We start from the raw sequence: 22,639 nt of genomic DNA, 5'->3' as shown, positions 1-22,639 counted from the left end.
TCTTCAGTCTGAGGGTGTTCATCCTCCAAATTTTTCTCCATTGACTGAGGATCATGTGTTGCCAAGTAAGGCGCCGTAGATTTTTGGTTTGGAATAGGGGATGAGGTATGCAGCCTAGGAGGTAATCAGGGGAATGATGCCTTGCTCCCTATGGACCCCAGGGTTCCAATATGACAACACTGGCAGATTATAAGGACCCAGGGGGCACTGAGAAAGGGAGGGTATGTCCTCATCCTCATAATTCATATGAGAACTAGATCAATGTGAATTTCTTGACACCCTCCAAGAGTCACATTATTCATAACAGGAGTCCTTGGGGAATAAGTAAAGGGGCCTCCTCAGTGTGTTGAGATTCAGATGATGAGATATGAGCATTCTATCACTAAGGAAGGGGCTGCTGATGCTGGACAACCAGGTTGTAAGGTACATCTAGAGATAGCCAGTCCTGAGAAGGCACTCAGTACTGGAGAAACAGAATTGGCCATCTGTACTGTGGACTGGATGTTCAGCCCTAACAAAAGTAGATTCCAGCTCCTAACATCCAGTGCCAGACACTTCCCCATTACTGAGGCCAGTGCCACGAATGTAGGTGAAGGAGTACAGTGCACTGAGGTTTATAGAACAGAACGTAAGAGCAGCCATACTGGGTCAGACCAAAGGTCCATCTAGCCCAGTGTCCTGTCTTCTGACAGTGGCCAGTGCCAGGTGTCCCAGAGGGAATGAACAGAACAGGTAATCTCACCAAGTGATCCATCCCCTGTCACCCATTCCCAGCTTCTGGCAAACTGATAGTGCTGACATGCCCTGTATTGATTCACTCTGAGCCAAGGACCAAGCTTCAGAAGTGCCAAGGAAGCTGGCACTGTAATAGTCAGTGCCAAAGCACTCTGTGCCAAACTAAGCCCCACCAGGGCTCTAGCCTTTGTACTGGAGGCAGCGAGCTTTGGATCTCGAGGTCTTAGTACTGTACTGTTACTGGATGTGCCCGTTACTTTGGGGTATGCTCATTTATTAGGTTTACTCTTCTAGGGGAGGAGGGGGGGTTCTGTAATCCTATTAATGTACTGCTTATGTCACTTATGTGTTCATATGGAGCTCTACTCCTTCCTTCTGCAAGTCCCCTCCCAATGGAGCTATCCTGCAGGACCTAGGTTCCCCAGAGCTGGGTTCCTCCAGCCCTAGAACTAGATGAACACACGCACACACTAACAGAGCAAGTCTGAGCGGACCGGGTCAATCAGCACTCTCAAACGGATACCCTCATATGTCCCTGTACTCAATGGGCTGGGCTGAGCAGCACTTTCAGCTGCCTCCGCCCCCCCACTTTACGTGCCACAGGCTTAGCACGTCCCTAGCCCACTTTCACATCACAATTGTACTGGCAGTAACCCACTTGATGAGCAAACCCCACCGTATTTTTGAGCCCTATCGGGATCTTTAGCTTAGGTAAAAGAAGCATTGTTGTAGAGTAAAAAGGGGAAGCTAAAAACACAAAAGAGTAAAGTTCAGAGAGAGAGAGAGAAGCAACCAGCTTAACCATAACAGTTATTTACTGAATAATAGTGATAACTACACAAGGAGGGCTAAACCAACATAACATACATTATCAAAGGTTAATACCTAAGGTAGAAAGGAAAATAGAGAGAGAGAGAAAGAGGGGGATCTCACCCACTTCATGAGGCTTGAACTGGCCGGGGTTCCCAGGTGATGGTGGTAGCTCAGGGTCCTGAGTGCTGGAGACTAGCAGAGCCCCCAGCACGATCAGTCAGAAGATGGATTCCCAGTGGAACTGATGCATAGCTTGGATCTAAGCATCAGAACACTTACTTGGTCATAGGTAGGGGTTTTTGTAGAGAAAATACAATGGTTCAAGGGAGAACACTAGATTTGTTTATGGGTAAACTGATGATTTAAGGCTAGACAATAGGAGCTGATCACTCTTGGCTATGGGTGGTGTTTTCTTCCAGGGAGCTCACAATGCAACTAGGCTGCTTCAAGAAAAGTGCCACAAGTACTCCTTTTCTTTTTGCGAATACAGACTAACACAGCTGCTACTCTGATAGGCTGCTTCAGTATTTTAGATATCAATCAAGGATTTATTATTAGAATTGGTCTGATAATTGCTGAGCTGGGTGTGTGCAGGCATAGGTTCATTAACATCTGGAGCAGAGATTCCCATGATGCTGTGCTTCCCTGCCTTTCTGATTCCAGAGTTCAGTGCGGTTCTCTGTTCTCCATTCTGTATGCAAATTGAGATGTCTCCCTGTCCCATCTTTCATGCAGGTGAGGCTAGGGGAGTTGTCTCTGTTTTCCATTCTGTATGCTAATGGAGATGTCTTAATCTTGTCATCGTTGTCAGGAGGGGTCTAGGTGTGTCTCCCAACGCCCTTCACTGCTCTCTACAAGCCTTTTCTCTGATCGGTTTTGGTTCAAGAAGAGCCTGGTGGGGGGGAGAGGTCTTTCATGTGTCAGAAGGCTAGATACTGCGTCCTGGTTCCCCAAAAACACAGAGCTGACAGGCATCAGTACTCCCAGGGTACACAATCCATCCCACGGTGTCTCTTTTCAATGGGGATGATAAGGTGACTTAGACCTCCTTCTAACAGAAGTTCCCCTCAGGGATCTGCACCTCACTTTAGCAGAGGAGTGATGCTCCTTTTCTTCTGAGGACTAACATTACCCAACTTATCAGATTCTAAAGCTAGAGCTTTCACAGATGAAGTCCAGGAGCTAACGGAACCAGATCTCACATGGGGACTTCTGGAATCAGGCAAAACTTCCCCAGGAGGGTCTGCCATGCCCAGATCAGAGGGCAGCCACATGGGGCAGCCTAATAAACACATTTTGAGGCGCACCTCCCTAACTTCTAAGGTCCCTTTTTTAAAGAACTTGCACACTGAGCATTTACTGGAGATATGGGATTCCCCAAAACAAAAAAGACATCTAGGGTGCCCAACATTGATAGGAATTGTCATTTCGCAAGAGGGTCAGTATTTCAAACCAGGTGATTTAGGATGAGACATCCTAAGCTCTGGTACAAGAAAAGATCCTAATGCAGGGAAGAGGGGGGCAGGAAAAAAAATCACAGAAAATAATGAAGGAAGGTAAAAACATGCTACATTATCAAAAAAGGAATCTATTAAAAATAGACAACTAGCAACTCTCTAATGCAAACATATATAGTATTAACCTTAAAGCTTGGGAAAAAAGTGCTGTGACTAGACATGGACACTGGAAGCTTTGTCTTCCAGGCTCGGGAGATAAGAAAGAACTGAGTGGCAGTAGGGCTTCTACCTCCCTTTTTGTCCTCTGTACAACAGCACACAGACACTCAAGGCACATGTACAGCTTCAATGGACAATGCTGGCCACAAAATTCTGATTTTGAGTGCATGGGGAATCTGCGCACAACAAATGGAATATATAAACTCAAAGAAGGTACCATTTTTACATTTCACCTTTCAGAGAGAATCTACATTTTAAACAATAAGCCACAACAGGCTGTTCATTCTTGAGTTACTTGAGTCACTGATGAACAATCACACAAAAAATCAAACCATAAGTTAAATAAAATATGAGAGGAGGGAACAAAGAAAATTTTTGTGTAACATTCTTTCATTATGAAAGGAAGGATTTGTTGAAGGATAAAATTAAAGGAGAAGGTATTTATCTTCTCTTTTTTTAATTATTTATAAATTTTAAAAAATTGGCAGGGGAGAGCATGGTCTTTAGGCATCTTCTTCTTCCTTAGTCCCCTTTTGGTCTAACCACCCTCTCAGTAATAGGGCCCAACAGCTCATTTTGAAACTTACTTTCTATTCCAAAATCTACATTTGAAGTGTTAACCTGGCGCTACATCTTCCTCCAGCTCCTGTTCTCCCCCCACTCACTGCTACCTCAGGCTTGCCTCTTTGGTTCCTTTTTCATCCCCACCAGCTAGCATGCAACTGCATAGCTCCTCCCCCAGGGCAGGAGGGCCAGCCAACTATACTCAGTCTACCGACTCTCATGTCCCCATAATGAGGGAGCGGGGGTGGGGGTGAGGGAGAGAGACTTACCCTACAGTAACTGTGGTTGTTCAAGAAGTGTCCACATGGATTCCAGCCTTGGTGTACATATTTCCCAGCCTGCCTCTTCCACTACCTTACTGCACTGGAGATGTTCTGCCACAGCTACCACAAAACTCACTTGATTCTCACGCCGCTAACACTCAACACTAATACCAATTCCTAATTTAAAAAACAAAAATCACGTTGTTAAGCAGATTCATATTTAGCTTTTATAACAGAAAATGAGATTTAAAAGTGGCTTATGAGCTACAAACCCCTCCTCTTGAAAGGCAGACAGTGGGCACTTTTAAGAATTTAATTTTACTCAAAAAACTCATTTGGAAATCTGAAATAAGCCCTCAATTCAGGATTTTATTAAATGTTAGCTTTTAAATCCCAACTACGTAAAACCGTGCATGAAAATTAGAAAGAAAAAAAGCAGTCTTTCTCTGAAGTAAATCTTTTCAAGGGCAAGCAGAACATCACAGCAACCTAGTGGTATGTCACACATGATACTCTAGCTGAGGAAGTGGGAAAACATACTCCAGCTGCTTTCTTTGAAGTTTGGCCACCAGCACTACTCAATGATCAGACAGAGTTGCTATTTTGGATTTCAAATATAGTTTCTTTTCATTTCCACTTCAGCCCACACAAATTCTAAGCATCCCACTTTGGGGCAGATAAGAAAATCAATTTCACTTTTGAAGGAACACAAGAAGTACTATGCTAGACAAGAGTATTGGATAATTTGGCCTGGTATCTTGCTTGCAACAGTAACTCATCCCTTCAAAGACAGCAAAAATATCACTCCCAAAATGTACTTCAACAATTGTGCATTGCTGTACATGGTGACAAACTCCTTCTTATCCCCTGCTGGGGATTTTACACCTCTAACATGGGATGAGATTTCCCTTATTGTTTTGGTGTACATAGCTAAAAGTGACACTAAGGATCATAAAATCAAACAGTCCTTTTTTAAATCCAGCCACAATATTTGCCTTGACAACCTCCTGAGCCAGTGCATTTCACTGGTTAACTATATGTCATGTAAAATAGCATTTCCTATTATTGGTTCTAAATTTATTGCTCTAATTTAATGTAGTTCCTCTTCTACCATGACCACACACTGAATTTCTTCTTGTTTGATATATGACCTGGTAAACAAAACAAAAACCACAATGGCCTTTACAAACATTTAGTCAACTGTTTGTCACTTGCTCTCTCTCGGCTCCATACAATGTCTGGGAGGAACCCTCTTCAGTGCGACAGCCCTTCTCAGGGGTCCACTCTCGGGATGTAAGCCGTAGACCCCTTCACCTCCTAGAACCGTATGTCCCAGAGACTTCAGCATCCCTGTCTCTCACCATGGGCCCACTCAGGAAGTCCACTCGCTCTGGACCCCTGGCACCTCCACGCACAGAGGGAATAATGCAATCCTGATCTCTAGATTGGAGTGACTCTCAGTCAGCATAACGCAGAATGGTTTACTCAGCATCTGAACTCAACACAGAAAACTCTCTAGGCCCTCAAGCCTAGCATCCCTCAGCACAGTGCATCTAGGTCTCTCTTGCATCCAGAGGGGCTTCTGAACTGCTCAATTTAGTGTCTCCTCTTTGGACAACATAATCATAGTTCCTATAATTTCCTATCCCACTATCCTACTAAACATTAATCACTTCTCTCTGTTGATCTCCTTTTCATCTCAGCTACATTTTTAATACAAAGAAAAAGAATCTTACTTATCCTACAGTAACTATAGTTGTTCAAGAAGTGTCCACATTGATTCTGCTCTTGGTGTACATACTCCCCATGCATCCGAGATCAGAGTCTTTTGGCCAGCAAAGTCCATTGACGCTGCAGCTTCACCCTAGATATCCTCACCATATATGCCCTGGCTAGTGGTGGGGAGATAAAGAGTGGAGCAGGCACAACAATCCTTCAGGTCTTTTACCAATACAGAATCCCAGAGGAGCAGGACTCCTTGGTAACGGGAAAAGAGGTCAGGTCACAGAATCCATGGAGCCAACACATCTCAAAAGAACCAGTTACTCTAGGGTGATTGTTCACATGGATTCCACTCTTGGTTACTACCAAACAATTGTCTGTTTGCTTCCCCAAAAATTGATGAGGCTTGGGGGAAAAGACTGAGAGATGAACAAACAGGTTGATATGAATTTCCAAAACAACTTTTGGCAGGAATGTGGGATGAGGCCTGAGAATGAGCCAGTTCTTCTATAACACTGTATAAAGGGGAATATGACCTTCCATAAGGGCCTGAATGTCCCCTACCCTTCGTGCTGATAAAACAGTTAATAAAAAGTCTTCATTGACAAGTGGTATGGGTGCAGGTTGTTAAGGACTCAAAGGGGGGCACTCATCAACCCTGCTAATACTACATCGAGGTCCAAGAAGGAGGGTGATCCTGAACTGGGGGAAAAACATGAATAAAGTCCAGAAGGAATCTTCACTGTAGGATGGAAAAACATAGTGTGGTCCTGAAAAGGAGGATGGTGTGCAGATATTGCTGCAAGATAGACCCTTGTGGAACTGATAGAAGATCTAGATTGTTTTAGGACTAGTCAATAGTCTATTATTATTGAAATTTGTGTTACAAAAGGGAGACAGCTGGTACCAAGATGCTTAAACAGAAAAATTGTGTACATTTAGCATAATAAGTCAGTCTGGTTGAGGTTATCCTGCTTTGGAGCAAAATGTGCTGATCTTCAGCAGAACATCATCTTCTGATGGATTTCAGCATACAGGCTGTCAGATGTTACGAGCTGGGGTCCAGGTGTAGGATCTGACTGTTCGAAACTATGTCAAAGCAGGCAAAATGATTGAGGACTACATTAAGAGGTTCACCAAATCAGAGTTCTAGAACTGACTGGCCCATGGCGGGGCTATCAATCCAGCATCTTGCCTCAGTTTCCTCAAAACCTTCAGTGTCGGGGGATCAATGGAAGGCATACCTTATTCCTGGAGTCTAGGAGATGCGAAAGACATGCAACAGGAAACCCAGAGTGGAGCCCCCTCTGGAAAAGAACACTTGGCATTTCTTTTTCTAGTCTGTGGCAAATGGGAATACCTGTCAATAGACCTATTTGCGAAAGATGGTCTGCAACAGTGGGACCTAGATCAACTTGGCTAGTAGAGGTGCAGAGAAGAGTACTCCCTCACACACCCAAAGTGGGTCTTTCTGCCAGTTTAATGAGGAGAAGACTTCCTGTGGATCAGTGATCAACAGGACCACGCAGTCTGCTGGTTAACCACATGGAGCACTGGTGAAGTCTGGCAAACTGTATCACATAGGTTCATGAGGCCATATGTCCCAGAATTCTGAGGCAGGCTCTTAGTGATGTCTTTGGGTGATCTTGAAGTTAGCTGATGAGGTCCACTATAGTTTAGAATCTTTCTTGTGGAACATAAACACTCACTGATCTGAAATTTAAGATGGTCCCTATGAACTCTATGCTAAGAGTAAGAATAAGTGTGGATTTCTCTTTGTTGACTTTGAGGTCCAATGTGGTGAAGAATTTCAAGGTTATGATCTTTGCTAGATCCCAAGAAGAGGATATGGAAGACTCAACTGAGCTACTACTGAGAAGAGTCAGTTCCCAAGGAAAGGAAGTTAGCAGATTTAGCTGGTACAGCATGCACTGTTTTCAAAGCAATATAGAGGAGGCACCAGAAAAATCCAACTAAGGCCATTAGCTGTCCTTAGGCTTCAGAGCTTGAGACAAGTCTAACATGTCAACTCTTCTGCCTCGGTTGCAAAGGTCCCAGAGCAAAAGACCTACGTCTCAGCTCATCTCTGGAGTGATACTCCTTCCTACCCTTTCTTGAAGGGATTGACAAATAGATCGAAGTCAACCACTGGGGTCTCCTTAGACCTCTTAGCCTTGGAATCACAGCTCACTGGGGCACTAGCCTAGAGAGAATAGAGGGAGGACTAACAGAGCCTTAGCTATGTTTCTTCTTCGTATCCAAGGAGGTTTTCACAAAGCACACAAGAGGAAATAACTTTAACCCGTTATTCCTAGCCTTCTGAGTCTACTTACAAAAAGAGTGACACATGCCGCAACGGTCAGGGATATGCCTTTCACCTAAACCAAAAAGGCGCTTAGAGGGCCCATCACTGAGTGGCATAGTGAGAGGTGGAGGGGGACACCAAGTCTACTAACAATTAAAAGTTAGTAAAAAAAATTCTTTTAAAAATTCTTTTTTTAAAAAAAGCCAACAAACAACCTAAATTTTACTACCTACCTAACAACTACACTAACTGCATCAGAGTCGCAGAGAAGCAGGCAGACACTGCCAGGTTCTGTTTCACTGCCACAGGAAGTAAGAAGGATGGTTAGGTCCCCTCCACCCTATACGCCCTCAAGAGGGAGGGCATAAGGTCATCTAGGTTCAGACTTACCCCAAACAGACACTGCTGGCTAAAAGAACCTGATTTCACATCTATGGATGGAAATCATGTGGGCAATCATTTGAATAGGAAACCAAAATTAGACTAAGATTATAAAATTATACCTCAGATAAGGAATACCATTGTGATTTATAGTCACATATTCCAGTCTTAACAATTCATTCAAGTATCTCTTCTTTAAAAACAGAAAAACAAAAAACCCCTCTTGTTGTGTGCCAGGCAGACATCTACTTTGAGCTATCCACTATAGTTTCTAAGTCAACATGTGATACTAAATTTAGAGAAGTCTGTATTTCTATTTGCAAACAGTTATATTTTCAAGGGGTAAAGAACAAATTAAATCACAAGAATCTCCTAAACATGTGATAGCAGCACAAATTTAAACAGGTGTAACAGATTGAATCTGGGCCCAGAACATTATTTGATACCAACAATTTACAGAAAGTTTTAGATGAGGCATCCCCCTATCCAGCTGAAATTTAGACAGGCTCTGGAAGCACTTCTCATTGTGTGCTAAAAGGACATCTTAAATTCGAATATCAATAGTTTTTGAATGGTCACAATAGTTTTATTTTATATTTCAAATTAATTTAACTTGTATGGAAGGTACGGGTAGACCACTGGAGTAATGTGTCATTTGAGAAAATAGGTCTCCCAATGTGATTCGACCACCAAAGCAGCACTAACAGATATAACAAAGAAGCACACTTATTTTGTTCTCAGCCAACCTCTTCCAGTTCCCTTCATGAAATAAACAATTAACTAAATAATTCTGAAATAGGATCAAGGTACAAAGTTATTCAAACACAGTGTGAAATGTTGGCTATAAACCATTTAGCATCAGACTGATAAATAACTACAGTAAATTTGGGTTCCAGTTGAGCCAAAGGTTCAGTTAGATATTCTAAGGTACAGTTATCAAGTAACGTAAATCAGTTATATAAATTTTAATTTTCCTTCACTATTGAAACAATTTTAAAAATATCTGGAAAATTGGAACTACACTGTAGTTTTATAGACAGAAGGGTAACTACAATCAAATGATGAAATCCCAGCCCCACTAGCGTCAGTGGAAATATTGCCACCGACTTTAAGCAGGCCAGAATTTCACCCCAAATAAACATTCTTCCTAGACTCACCATTCCACTCCATTCCAGACACTTCAATTACAAATACTGGACAAAGTGCATCTGGAAATGAAAATAAATTAAGGATTTTTTTATATACAAAAAACAAAACCCCAGTATGAACTTCAATGTTCTTTAGAGACCCATTAAATTGGAAAGGGTAGCAGGTCTAAACATTAAAGTTTCTTGTCAATCAGCATCTTATATAAGGCACCCCCACATGCAGGTATAACTCAGACAGGCTCCGGAAGAAACTGTTACATATTTTATATTGATTTACTTTGAAATGAGTCTTCAAGATGGTCTGTGCATGTGGATCCCACATATGGTGGGTTGGTGCCCCTGCACAGGAACTTGGAAGTTTTTCTCTACTAGTTTCCTTTAAGGGTCATGCATGTGTGTCTCATGTTCTCACAGTCCTTCACCTGAGAGCTTAAGGGGCAGAGTGATCCCAACCAGTTCCTCGGCTACCCAGAGCATTAGTGACAAGGCTCCAAGCTATGAGAATGGAAGGCAAGTCATGGGATCCACATGCACAAATCATGTAAAAGAATCAGTTACTGTAAGATAAGCAACCATTTTTTCTTTTTCAACTTCATGTGCATTTGGATCCCACTCATGGTGGCTACCAAGCACTGTAATTCCTTCAAGGTGAGAGAGAGGAATTTCTCAGAACAAAGATTATAGAATTGCTCTTCCAACTTGAGCATCTGCTCATGAGGAAGCCTCTAACGAGTAGTTCCTAATGAACATATTAACTGAAGACCATGCAGCAGTTCTACATATTTCTATCAGATGGATCTTGCTGAAATATGCTGTTGAATAGGCCAGTGCCTGGTAGAATGAGCTGAAATGTTTGATGGAGGGTTTATCTTATTACTCTCATAGGCTGTACTAATGTAGCTCACAATCTACTTAGTCTTTGGGACTACACAGATGTACACTTAGCTCTGCCACTAAATGCTACAAACAATCTAAAAGTTTTTCCTAAAAGGTCTCATTCTGTTCAAGTTCTTTTAACATCTGAGGTAAGAAGTTTTGATTATGCTGGAAAACTATGGGATCTAGGGAAGAAAACTGGTAGGTGCACATACTGGTTAATATCAAAATCCTAAACCATCTTTGGTGGAACTTAGGTTGTGACTCCATCAGCATGAAAAACAGTGCATGGAGGGTGAGACAGGAGTGCTTGGATTTTACTAACTCTATGGGCAAAAGTAATAGCTACTAAAAACACAGCCTTCATTCATAAATAGTGAATAGTGCAGCATGATCAACAGTTCAAGGGTGGTTCCATTATACCCAAAAGCACTAAATTCAAGTCTCATGAAGGAGAATTTTGCTAAGTGGAGAAAACATGAGATTTAATTTTTTTAAAAATCTGATGATCGTTTGATAGCAGGTTTCTCAGCTTTTCCCTGTTGGTGGGTAATAAGCCGAAACTGCCACCAAATGAATTTTAAGACAGCTTAAAGACAACCCAAGTGTTTTAAAAATAAAAGGTAACCTAAAGTAAGTGGAACAGAAGAGGAGGTAGGAACACATCCTTTTATTTTCACCCAAATTAAAAATCCCTTCTATTTTCTCATGCATGTTTTCCTAATGGAGGGTTTTCTACTCTAACAATACAGAATGTACTTCAAACAAGCATTCCTTATCCATTGGTGTTAGCCAAAATTCTTCCATGCTGTCAAATTCAGAGACATAGGGTCTGGATGAAGCACTAGACCCAAGTTTCAAGAACTGATGTCCTTTTGAGGAGGAAGGATTATTAGTTGATTCCTTGGAGCTTGAGAAGATCTAAAAACCAGAACTGACAAGGCCATGCTGGAGCTATGTGGATGACCTGAGCTCTGTCTTGCCTCACTTTCCTTAATACGCTTGGGTTTAGAGCAGTGGTTCCCAAACTTCTTCCGCCGCTTGTGCAGGGAAAGACCTTGGTGGGCCACGCCGATTTGTTTACCTGCCACGTCCGCAGGTTCGGCGGATCCGATGGATGTACTGGCCGTCACTTCCAGCAGCTCCCCTGTCGCCCATTCCCAGTTTCTGGCAAAAAGAGGCTAGGGGCATCATCTCTGCCCATCCTGGTTAATAGCCATTGATGGAACTATCCTCCATGAATTTATGTAGTTCTTTTTTTGAATCCTGTTGTCGTCTTGGCCTTCAAAACATCCTCTGGCAAGGAGTTCCGCGTTGTGTGGAAAAAATACTTCTTTTTGTTTGTTTTAAACCTGCTGCCTATCAATTTCATTGGGTGACCCCTAGTTCTTGTGTTATGAGAAGGAGTGAATAACACTTCCTTATTTACTTTCTCAATACCAGTCATGATTTTATAGACCTCTATCATATCCCCCGTTAGTCATCTCTTTTCCAGGCTGAAAAGTCCCAGTCTTACTAATCTCTCCTCATAATGCAGCTGTTCCACACCCCTAATAATTTTTGTTGCCCTTTTCTGCACCTTTTCCAATTCCAATATATCTTGTTTGAGATGGAGTGAACACATCAGCATGCAATATCAAGATGTGGGCGTACCTTGGATTTATATAGAGGCAGTATGATGTTTTCTGTTTTATGATCTATCCCTTTCCTAATGATTCCCAACATTCTGTTCACTTTTTTGACTGCCACCGCACATTGGGTGGATGTTTTCAGAGAACTATCCACAATGACTCGAAAATCCAAGTGAGTGATAACAGCTAATTTAGACCCCATCATTTTATATGTATAGTTGGGATTATGTTTTCCAATATGCATTACTTTGCATTTATCAACATTGAAAAAAGTGGACTTTCTGTTTTGTTTTGTGTTTCCAATGCTGTTGAGCACATCTAACCTTCCATAAACTTCAGTGGGCTTTGTGGGTGCTGCTCACTTCTGAAAATAAAGCCATTTATTTTTGTTTCCTAAAATATAGATTTAGGAGCTTAACTTTAGGCACTCAGTTATGAAAATATGGCTATGAAATTTCAGCTTCATAAGAATGAATGCATACAGCTATGTTAGCATACTTGAAAGTAGCACAGTTACATGTGATCTTGAGCAGTTGGACTGTTAGTACAGCTTTTTGGAATACCTGAAATTAACATTATGCAAATTATCTTTAAAAGATTATCAGTGATAAGTAATGTATGTCCTGGGCAAAATTTTATAGTGACTTGGGGTATGTGAACTTGCCTTGAGCAGCCAGGATTTATACAGGGAAATGACATCTGGTCAAGATGACCTGGAGCAGTGGAGGGCAGATAGTTAACAAGACAGCTTCATCCAGATGTGAAGCAATACAGCGTAGAATAGCAGTGGAAGGACTGCCTGAAGCAGTATACTGAATTCAGAAACAGGAAGCATTCACTTATAGTGGTATAATTCATTACAAAATAAGAGTCATGTCACTACCAAAGCATATTGATTAAAGTGGGATACAACACCAGAGAAATAGAAAAAAGAAATTTTGTGCATGTGGACATAAGGCAGCTTATGCTGTAAAAGCTAAAGGCATACCAGAAAACCTTTCCCATACAGGCAAGCCCTTAAACAGTGGTGTAAGTTGCTGCATACAAGATGATCTGAAAACAGATGTAAGTATTAAAGTAGTAATTTGAACATGTTAAATCTACTTCATTCACAGAGGATAGGAGAGCTGAGTGGAGCAAAAAATGGCTGGCTTGAAAAAGAAGTGTGTACAGCAGGAGAAAGTATCTCATTCATCTACGTGAGGTGATGCAGGCAACTTACACGTGGACATTCATGCTTTGAACACTGACGTCACCACATTAGACTTCCCAAAGCTTTACTCCCCTTTCATGTTACAGGCCTATATGGCAGAAACATTAGCTAATGTATAGTAAAACTATATCTTTGAAAATGTATTTTCAGTACATCAAGATCATATGTTTATACTACTGATTATAATCATATATACATATGATGCTATAATTTACTTTGATATATAACTGTCAAATTTATTTTTATCAGGTTTATATATGATTAATGTCTCAGAAGTGTGGCTGGATATATGATTCACTGAGTTGGTCCATGTATTTGTCATCTCTGCAACATGTATTATGTCGTGGTGACCCTATAGGCAATTGGAAGCTGTTGTTAGTAGGGTGTGTAGTGGTTCACCTCCTAAACACAGTAAACTGATATGAATGAATCATACTTTGCAAAGGTTTCAGTGAATTAGGGCCCAGCTGTCTCAGTGACTCTGCTCTTTTCCGAGGCTCCTGTGCTGTCAATGTTTTTAGCTGATAGAGCCAAGATTTGATCTTTGGATGCTCAGAACAAAGTATTTTTAGTGGAGAGCTCATGACTATAGGATTCATTTTTGTAGGAGATAAGACTGAGCCTGAATTTCACTTCCTTAAGAATACAATGCAAGATGCACCTTTTTGAAAGGACATTGTTTGTTTACAATGTATGTTTGAGTTGACAAATTCTTTTACCTCTTCTATTAAAAACTCCTTACCATATACACATTTTAAAAATATATAAGAACACAAGAACAGCCATACTAGGTCAGATCATAGGTCTATCTAGCCCAGTATCCTGTCTTCCGACACTGGCCAACACAAGGTGCCCCAGAGGGAATGAACAGAACAGGTAAACCATCCACTGATCTATCTCCTGTTGCCCATTCCCAGCTTCTGGCAAACAGAGGGTAGGGACGCCACCCCTGCCCATCCTGGCTAATAGCCATTGATGGACCTATCCTCCATGAACTTGTCTAGTTCTTTTTTTGAACAGTTTACATATTTATTGTCTTTATTGTCTGTATTTCTCTTATTGGACAATATAAATAAATTGTCACACTTAACTTTAGCTAGTTACACTTTCATTTTCTTAGAGCTTCTGTTTCAGACATTTCAGGGGAATGTTTCTTTACAAACTGTTTTTACACTGTGACACTTAATGTTGTGGAAACATTTCTCTTGGCCTTAAGTTTTATAAAAAGCTTATTTTTACAAAATTGTAAATTTGGGCTTTAAAGCTAATGTTTCCCCAAATAGCATCCTAAGATGCATAACTCACCTCTCTGGAAGTCAAACATTGACACCTGATCGTTGAAAAAAATCTGCTAAGGAGGAGGAGGAAGAAAGAAAATTATTTCTTGAGAGAGAGTGACTGGTTCATCTTTCATATTGTATGATGCCAATTGCTACACTGGTGGTAGCATATAAAATACATTTTCCATATCCTCTCTATATTATAGGAGTTCCACCTTTATTATAATTGCATTTTTAAGGCTTCCACCACCCTAGCATCAGGCACAAAATAAAGAAGGCATGTGTCTGGCTGAGGACCATGCTCTTAACTTTTTTTTATTGTGCAGTCACTACTGTTGTGCAAAAGCTTGTGCAATTATGAGTCTTGCATTCTGCCATAAAGGTTGAAAGATTTGGGCATAAGCTTCTCTCTTGTGGTAGATAATCATACAGGCAAAGGAATTCTCCAGTGAATGCCATGTCCCTGACCTTTGAGAGTTTTCTCCTGGGCTCTGTGAGAGACCATCTCCGTATTGTTTGCATCTGTTGTGATAAGTAAAAGACATAGTGTTCTATGCAGTGGTGGCTTGAGGCCATTTTTATTGTGGGCACTAACTTGATTTGGCTTGACTCGTGTTCATTATTTTAAGGACACTTTTGAGACCTCCTCTCCAATGAAATCCTTCTCCTATTTGAAGCCTCTTACAGGAATATATGCATATGTACTATAAAACGTGATGCACTGGAACAGCTGTCCCACTGGTATCCTTCATCTGAAGGAGCTATTCCATCAAGTAACAGCTATAATAGTATAGACTGGGATCAACATACATTTATTTTACTTTCAATTTATTTTCTCCTTTTTCCAAGGTGGTTAGTGCCTTGGGCCACAATGGGAGAACCTCCACTGGGTCTATGCAATAACTAGGCACTAAGCTGTTGTAGACTGTAAATATTAGAACCAATATCTGAAAATTAATCCATAATTGTAAAAGGAGCCAGTGTCATATGAAATCACTGATAAGATGTGCAACTTGTTTATTTTTTTTACAGAATAGGTGAGCTGATATGTGCTGAACCCAACCTGTGCTTCCAGGAGTCACAGAGTTCTTCTCCAAAGAGGGCCTTATAGGAGTCAGCTCTGCAGGGCATGATTGCTTGGATATATCTAGATCAGGGGTGGGCAAACTTTTTGGCCCAAGGGCTACATCCAGGTTGCAAAACTGTATGAAGGGCCGGGTAGAGAAGGCTGTGCCTCCCCAAACAGCCTGGCTTCCGTCCCCTCCCACTTCCAACCCCCGACTGCCCCAACCCCTATCCTTACCCCTGCCCCCTGACAGGCCCCCCGGGACTCCCACGTTTATACAACCCTCCCTGCTCCCTGTCCCCTGATACAGATCAGGTTTAAAAACTATTGGAAACTTTTTTATTGTTTGAGTTTAAAAACAAATTTTTAATTAAAAAAAAAAAAACATCATGACTAGTAGTCAAATCCTGCTGGTTTTACTCAGTGTGTAGTTCCATTGCTTTCAAGGAGATTATTTGCATGATTAACATGTACAGAATGTAGTTTTCTGTAATTTCAGTTTCAGGATTTCTCATTTCTGCTGTCAGTAGTTTACATACATTTTGAAGTACCAGAAGGTTTTTGTGGGATGGAAGTACATTTCGGTCTAGAATAAGATCTCATGCATATCCTGGCATCTTATGAATGTCTTGCTGTCTACTGAAACTTAACATGACCAAAGCTGAGCTCCTGATCTTTTTCCTAAAGCCTTGCCTTTATCTATCCTGCGTCACCCACAAATGTCTGTGTGCTTTCTCACGTTGTCAGTTATACGTTGGAAAAATTCCCAGTCAAAATCTCGAAAGCTAATACTTTACAGTATTTCTCAAGCCTTTCCTCAAAGCTCACCCTTGCCATAATGTATACAGAAAACAGCTATCTGATATGTATAGTGAAGTGATGCGTTGTATTTACTGATTGGCTAAGAAATAGGCACACAGTCTGTGCTAAAGCATCATATTATTGCTGTTGCCTCTGTACTTCTCATGACCACTTGTTTGTTTAACTCTCTCTTATGTCTTGTCCTCTTTAGATGGTAAGGTTATTGGTACAGAGGCTGTCATTTGGTATGTCTTTGTACGGTGCCTAGCACATTGGGGCCTGGACCTGCTTGAGGCCTCTAGACACTACCACAATATCAATTGCAAATTATAATAGTATTAAATAAATGGGGTAAGCAGGAACCCAGTGATATTCTCTCCAAGGCAGGGGGCCAGTTTAGGAGGGGGCATCGCTTTTAACATACCTATTCCTTCTAGCCTTCTTGTTTTTGGGTAAATTGGAGAGTGTTCAGTGTGAATGTTTGCACTGTAGTGTTTTAAGTTGCAAATATCAGTGAGAGAATTAACTTTTTTTTTTTAATGTAAAAAGAAACAAAATGGTGGTTTTAACTTATCCCTTCAACATCTTATCATTATCACTTTTCAGCAGACTAAATGTTTCAGAACCAAATTATGCAGACTTAATTCAATCAAAGCTTCTTTGGGATTTGTGACTGAATAAAGATTTTAGGATTTTGCTAGGAGAGATTTTAACTTTCCTTTTCGTACCCCATAACTTCTTCCTCTGTGAGTGCAGCTCATAATCTGATTTTAAAAAACAAACCAAACATGCTATTTGTTAATTTTTTTGTAGTTATTACTAATCCAAAATAGGTATACCAAGAATTATTAATTCCTAGTAACAATATATTGTTTTTAAACTCACTTTTGCAGTAGCTAAATGTACAGTATGTGCAAAACACTTGAAACAATCATCTGCATCATTTCAGTGAAAGGTCTGTTTGTAGTAATTACATGATTTACTAGAAATCAAAGAGGAACGAACCCACTGAGTTACACAGAATTTTAAATGAACTCATTTCTCTGAATTGCAGGGTTTCAGTACCAGTTACTAAGAACACATATTCTGAATACTACCTTGCAGTCTTACACAAATTTTAATGTTAAAAAGGGGAAGGGAAAGAACCTCATCGCTGGTAAACTTTAGGAATGTTGACTCTAATTAAAATCAGAAAATTATGTCTGCAGTCCTGTCACTATGTGGAGCAGCAAAAACAGTGCAAGTGCTATAACTGAAAGGCAGTGTTACATTAATGCTGTTTATTCAGTAAGATAGTGTTAAAATAATTATATATAGTTAATATATTGTGTCATGTCTTTCTTTAGGTCTAAATTTAAGGCACTGGAACAGCCAGGGTTAGATTTTCTTGAGAATTGAGACATCCAGATTATAGGATAAACAAAAATCATATTTTTCCATAGTAGGAGAACTTAACTGTCCAGTTAGTAGGGAAAATGCCTATTTTAAATGTATAGTCTAAACAAGATTACTCTATCAAAGAAATGATAAGGATAGAAAATATCATTCCTGTTTTCATCGAATGAAACAATGAAACCAGTGATCTTTTGTTTATAGCGCTCTTGGCCTAATGAGTCAAGGTTTTAAGTCTTTATTAACATGTTGAATATTAACTCATTCTTCACCTCAGACTTACAACATGAATACCATAAATGTGCATTTAAGTTCCCTTAGCCTATGCCTCCGGATACATAACACTTCCTCCTAATTTTCATGAATGCATATACAATTATTTTTACTCATTTCAAAGCACTATGAACCTGTGTAAGTATTAGTTTGTAAACTGAATTTAGAAACCTTACATACACACAACCAATTAAGGAATACAGAATACTTACAAATACCTTTCAAAATGTCTCCTCCACTTAATGTTTGAGAAAATATTTTGCTTTTGGAAGCATCTTTTAGTATGTTAATGATTTCTTCATCCTAATGGTCTGTTTTCCATTTAATTTGTCTGATAGCATACATACAGTAGTACATGCACTAAAATTTGTTTTGCAAATAAAATTCATACTAGACTCTCAAGGAGCACTGATAATCTCTAACATCAAATTAAATGTAAACAAATAGGACAAAGTAAGTTATAATAGTAATTCAGAACCCTGGCTTGAACTTCAAGGTGGGGAGTGAGACAAAACTGAGATCCCCTGGAACCCTTTTTCAGCTTAAAAAAGTAGAAAAGCTCTAAGATATTCTTGAGATTGTGTGTGCATGTTTGTCTGTTAACAGAAACCTTGAGTTCATAACTCCTTTTTAAGGAATAAAAAAGTGAAAATCACTAAGGAATAGGAGGTTGCTTGTGGTATGTCTACACTTAAAACACTACAGCTGCACTGACAGGAGGGGTTCTCCTGTTGGGATAGGTAATCCACCTTCCCGGCGTTTTATGTGAGCTTAACAATGCTGCTTAGCAGTGTGGATTTTTCACATCCCTGACCAACACAGTTAAACTGACCTAATTTTCTAGTGTAGTCCAGAATTTAAGGTGAAAAAGAAAAGTGAAACAAATCCATTGAACATCAAGTACTGGTCTAGGTGCTTGTTTTGCCAACAAGGTATTATTGTCACAGTGCCATAACTCATCTCTCAGGACAAGCTATTTTTCATGTAAACTTCATCCTTTATTTGGACACACATGCCCACAAGTTGACAATATGTTGTCTTTCTGATTTACAATTTATGTCACATTGGATGGATCACTTGATGATTACCTGTTCTGTTCATTTCCTCTAGGGCATCTGGCATTGTCGGAAGACAGGATACTTTGGTTTCACCCAGTTTAGCTGTTCTTATGTTCTTAAGGTGCTTAACTTAAATTTAAGAACATAACTTTAGGCATTCATGTATGAAAATTTTGGTCTACTTTTGCAATAATTAACTTTTTTTAAAAAACAAACCCAAAATCTATATATAAACAGGTCATATAATCAAACAAATAATAGATGGTATGTGTTTTACATTTAGGAAAGAAGGGTACAAGTTCTTGTTTACAGAAGGATATTGTCCAATTAGCTACAAAAAGAAGATTGTTGGGTTTGGAGGTTTTGGTTTTGTTTTACTCATCAAAGTAATTATAGTACTATGGAATGATAACATGAAAAATATTAAACGGTGAAAACACACTTTTTTAGTATTTTATCAGCAATTCAATCTTTTTATAACTATCATGGTATTATTCAAAGGATATAAAGTATATGTCTTTTCAAAAATTCTGTTCTCAGAAGATCCAGTGTAACTCACAGAAGCTAATGAAAATTCACTCGTGTTAACATAGGTTATCAGGTGGGTTCATGGTTCAGCATGAAGTGAGAAAGGATTAGGAAAGTGGTGTGTCTGAGCTATTTGCATTCAATCTTAAATATAGGACTCTTCCCACTCCAAAGCTAGACCTGAAAAAGTATGTCCATTATATGTACAAAATGGAAATATGACTGTACTATAAACCAATACTAATCCTACCCATTGCACTGCAGAGTTTACCCTTGAGCTAAGAGTTCCATCATGCATTGGTACAGGAGTCACCAAGCCTGACTGTTCTTGGTAAGTTAAATGTCCGTACAGATGTACACTGTTCTAGATTTGCTCACTTTTTTTATGGTCATCATGACAACGATAGAATCATTCCAGGTGATTTCTGGCTCAACTTGGCAACAGCCGGGATCTCACGTCTGAGTTAAAAGAAGGGGAGAGAAGGGTCATTCTTTTGTGATGGATCAACCATTGTCTTCTCCAGCCTGAGGGTCAGGGCACACGTTTCTCACAAGGGAAGTGATGAATAATGAGTCTATTTAAACAGGTCTGCACTCGAAGACTAAGACAGACAGTGTAATTTTAAGACTGTTGAGGGAAAATATTGTCAAGCCAAGAGATCACTCTATAGGTCATCTGGTAGAACTCCATAATTTATCTTTAACTTTGATTAAAAATAGGCTGACCCCTAAATTCCCTATTCACCAGTTTTGCCCTCAAGTCACCATGAACCATGGTATACAACTCGCCTGAGACAGATGAAGCAAGAAGGAAAACTGCACAAGATATCCACCATTGTCACTCTACCCAATCCAACGATTAACAAAAGCGCATTTTTGAAGCTTTATGCCAGGGCTATAAAAAGAATGAAAACAGATTTTTTTTACTTCTACAACAGCCTATGGGAAGCTCTAAATGAGGAGGGAAGTTCAACGTAGTGGGCAATGTTGTTAATTCAGCGGTCTTCAAAACAGTTTCAGTGTGGAGTTTCTCTGCAAGATACTAATACTTTTTCCCAGTGGATCTTAGAACATCTTGTATACTAGTTCTTGTGAGATGTTGAAAAACTTTATATACCCAATGCAATTTTCAATTTCATAATTGTTTACAGGCCATAATCTGATTTCAGTTACACTGGTGAAAATCCACAACAATTCCATTAAATTTGCCTCAATTACTACATGACATGAAGAGCTGAAAAATATACAAATGCTTTCTTAAGATTACATTCCCATGTAAACAGTTTTTGTTTCCCACAAGAATATTATGTAATCACACATGAAAAAGCAGATAGACAAAGATAATCTCTCTTTAAGATATGGCTCAGGTTATGAAAAAAAGTTTAGAAACCCTAGTGTGAGCAGTCCAGAATATAGTTGGAACAATTCCATCTGCCTCCTGAGTAAGCAGAGTCTCTTCTGTTGTATCAGAGTTCAAAAAGAAAAAGAAAAAAAAGGAATGTTTGCTCTTGATGGTAGGAACCTTGTATTCTAAACACTGCCTCATCCAAGGATTCCCTATACAATTTACCTCTTGTGTATTTTATGTAGCTAGCAGATGATATACATGGTTACTGCACTGGCAGGCACTGATCTGGCTAAAGACAGGGTATCCATTGACTTACTTCAAGGAACTAGCTGCTGGGCCAACAGACAATTATGAAACTTACTATTAGTGATACCTTGTCAGAAGGTTGTCAAAGTAAACATGACCAAGATATACACACTGCTATACATCATTTGGTAATGGGGGCTCATTTTAATAAAACAAAATGCAAAGCCACACAAACACCTAGGATCAAAGAATGAAGATACATTAGGTGGAGGTCTGAATCCTGGAATGCAGCAACACTGAAAAGGACTTACAGGTCATGGTAAAAAATGTAGCGAGAGTAGCTAATGTAATCTGGCATGTATCAACAGAATATCAACAAGTAGGAGTAAAAAGATGACAATACATCTGTCTGCGACATTAATGAGACCATTACTGGAATACTGCATCCAGCCCTGGAGCTCCCACTTCAAAAAGGAGATTGACAAATTGGAAAAAGGTTCAAAAACCATACACCAAAATGATCTAAGGTCTGGAAAACGTGCCTTATAGCAAGAGATTTAAGAAGCTTCATCTATTTAGTTTATACAAGAGAACGATAAGAGGTGACTTAATCATGGTCTATAAGTATCTTCATTGGGAAAAGGTTTCTGATAGATGACTCTTTAATCTATCAGAAAAAGACATAATTGTGATCCAACGGCTGTATCATGAAGCTAAAATTCAGACTAGAAATAAGATGCAAATTTTTAAACAGTGAGTGTAACTAAATTAACCATAGAAATAACTTATGCAGGGACCTAACAATTATCCATCCTCTGAAGTCTTTAAATCAAGACCTGACCTATTCTAAACTTCTTCTACAGCTCAAACAGAACTTTGATCTTGAATTTGATGCAAAACTACTGGAGGAGATTCTATGTCTTGTGTCACGCGGGAGTCAGACTACAGGATCATAAATGGTCTTAAATATTTATGAATCTTTTTATCCCATCTTCATCCCACAACGCTACTGTGCTACACCACAAAATGCTGCAACAAGGCTCCTTAAACACAAGATTTTTGCACACACACACACACACTTAGGGACAAAGTTTTTAACAAACAACAAAAATCCTTAAGATCTATGCACAAAAATGTGCATGCATGCACTCACCGCAACAATCTATCAATCTACATAATTAGGCTTGGGAGAATTTAATTTTTATATCATTTTGACAAAATAGCAATGTTTATTTTTAAGCTTTTTTTTTAAATCAATTTAAGTTCACTATTGTGCAAAATTATGGGATTTATTTATTTTGATTTAAATTTTCAGTTGGG

At 39.6% G+C, this 22,639-nt stretch overlaps 1 protein-coding gene and 1 long non-coding RNA gene across 5 annotated transcripts in view; both read right to left on the bottom strand.

Annotated features, from left to right (window-relative positions):
• Positions 1–22,639, bottom strand: part of AUH (AU RNA binding methylglutaconyl-CoA hydratase) — a 187,379-nt gene that overhangs the window by 146,451 nt on the left and 18,289 nt on the right. For 2 of the 4 annotated variants that reach the window (XM_073344895.1, XM_073344894.1), the window contains exon 4: positions 19,228–19,326. The exons of the other annotated variants lie outside the window; for them this stretch is intronic. In XM_073344895.1, the coding sequence (XP_073200996.1) occupies positions 19,228–19,326 (99 nt within the window). The remainder of the gene's footprint in view (positions 1–19,227; positions 19,327–22,639) is intronic. 4 annotated transcript variants of the gene reach the window in all.
• Positions 4,211–15,607, bottom strand: LOC140911582 (uncharacterized). Its single transcript, XR_012159050.1, has 3 exons — positions 14,633–15,607; positions 9,617–9,667; positions 4,211–4,228 (listed from the first exon to the last, which is right to left on the bottom strand). It is a non-coding gene; the product is annotated as an uncharacterized lncRNA (long non-coding RNA).

The sequence above is a fragment of the Lepidochelys kempii genome, chromosome 5, assembly GCF_965140265.1.
Source record: "Lepidochelys kempii isolate rLepKem1 chromosome 5, rLepKem1.hap2, whole genome shotgun sequence".
Classification (NCBI taxonomy): domain Eukaryota; kingdom Metazoa; phylum Chordata; order Testudines; family Cheloniidae; genus Lepidochelys; species Lepidochelys kempii.
This window is presented reverse-complemented; position numbering and strand designations above follow the sequence as displayed.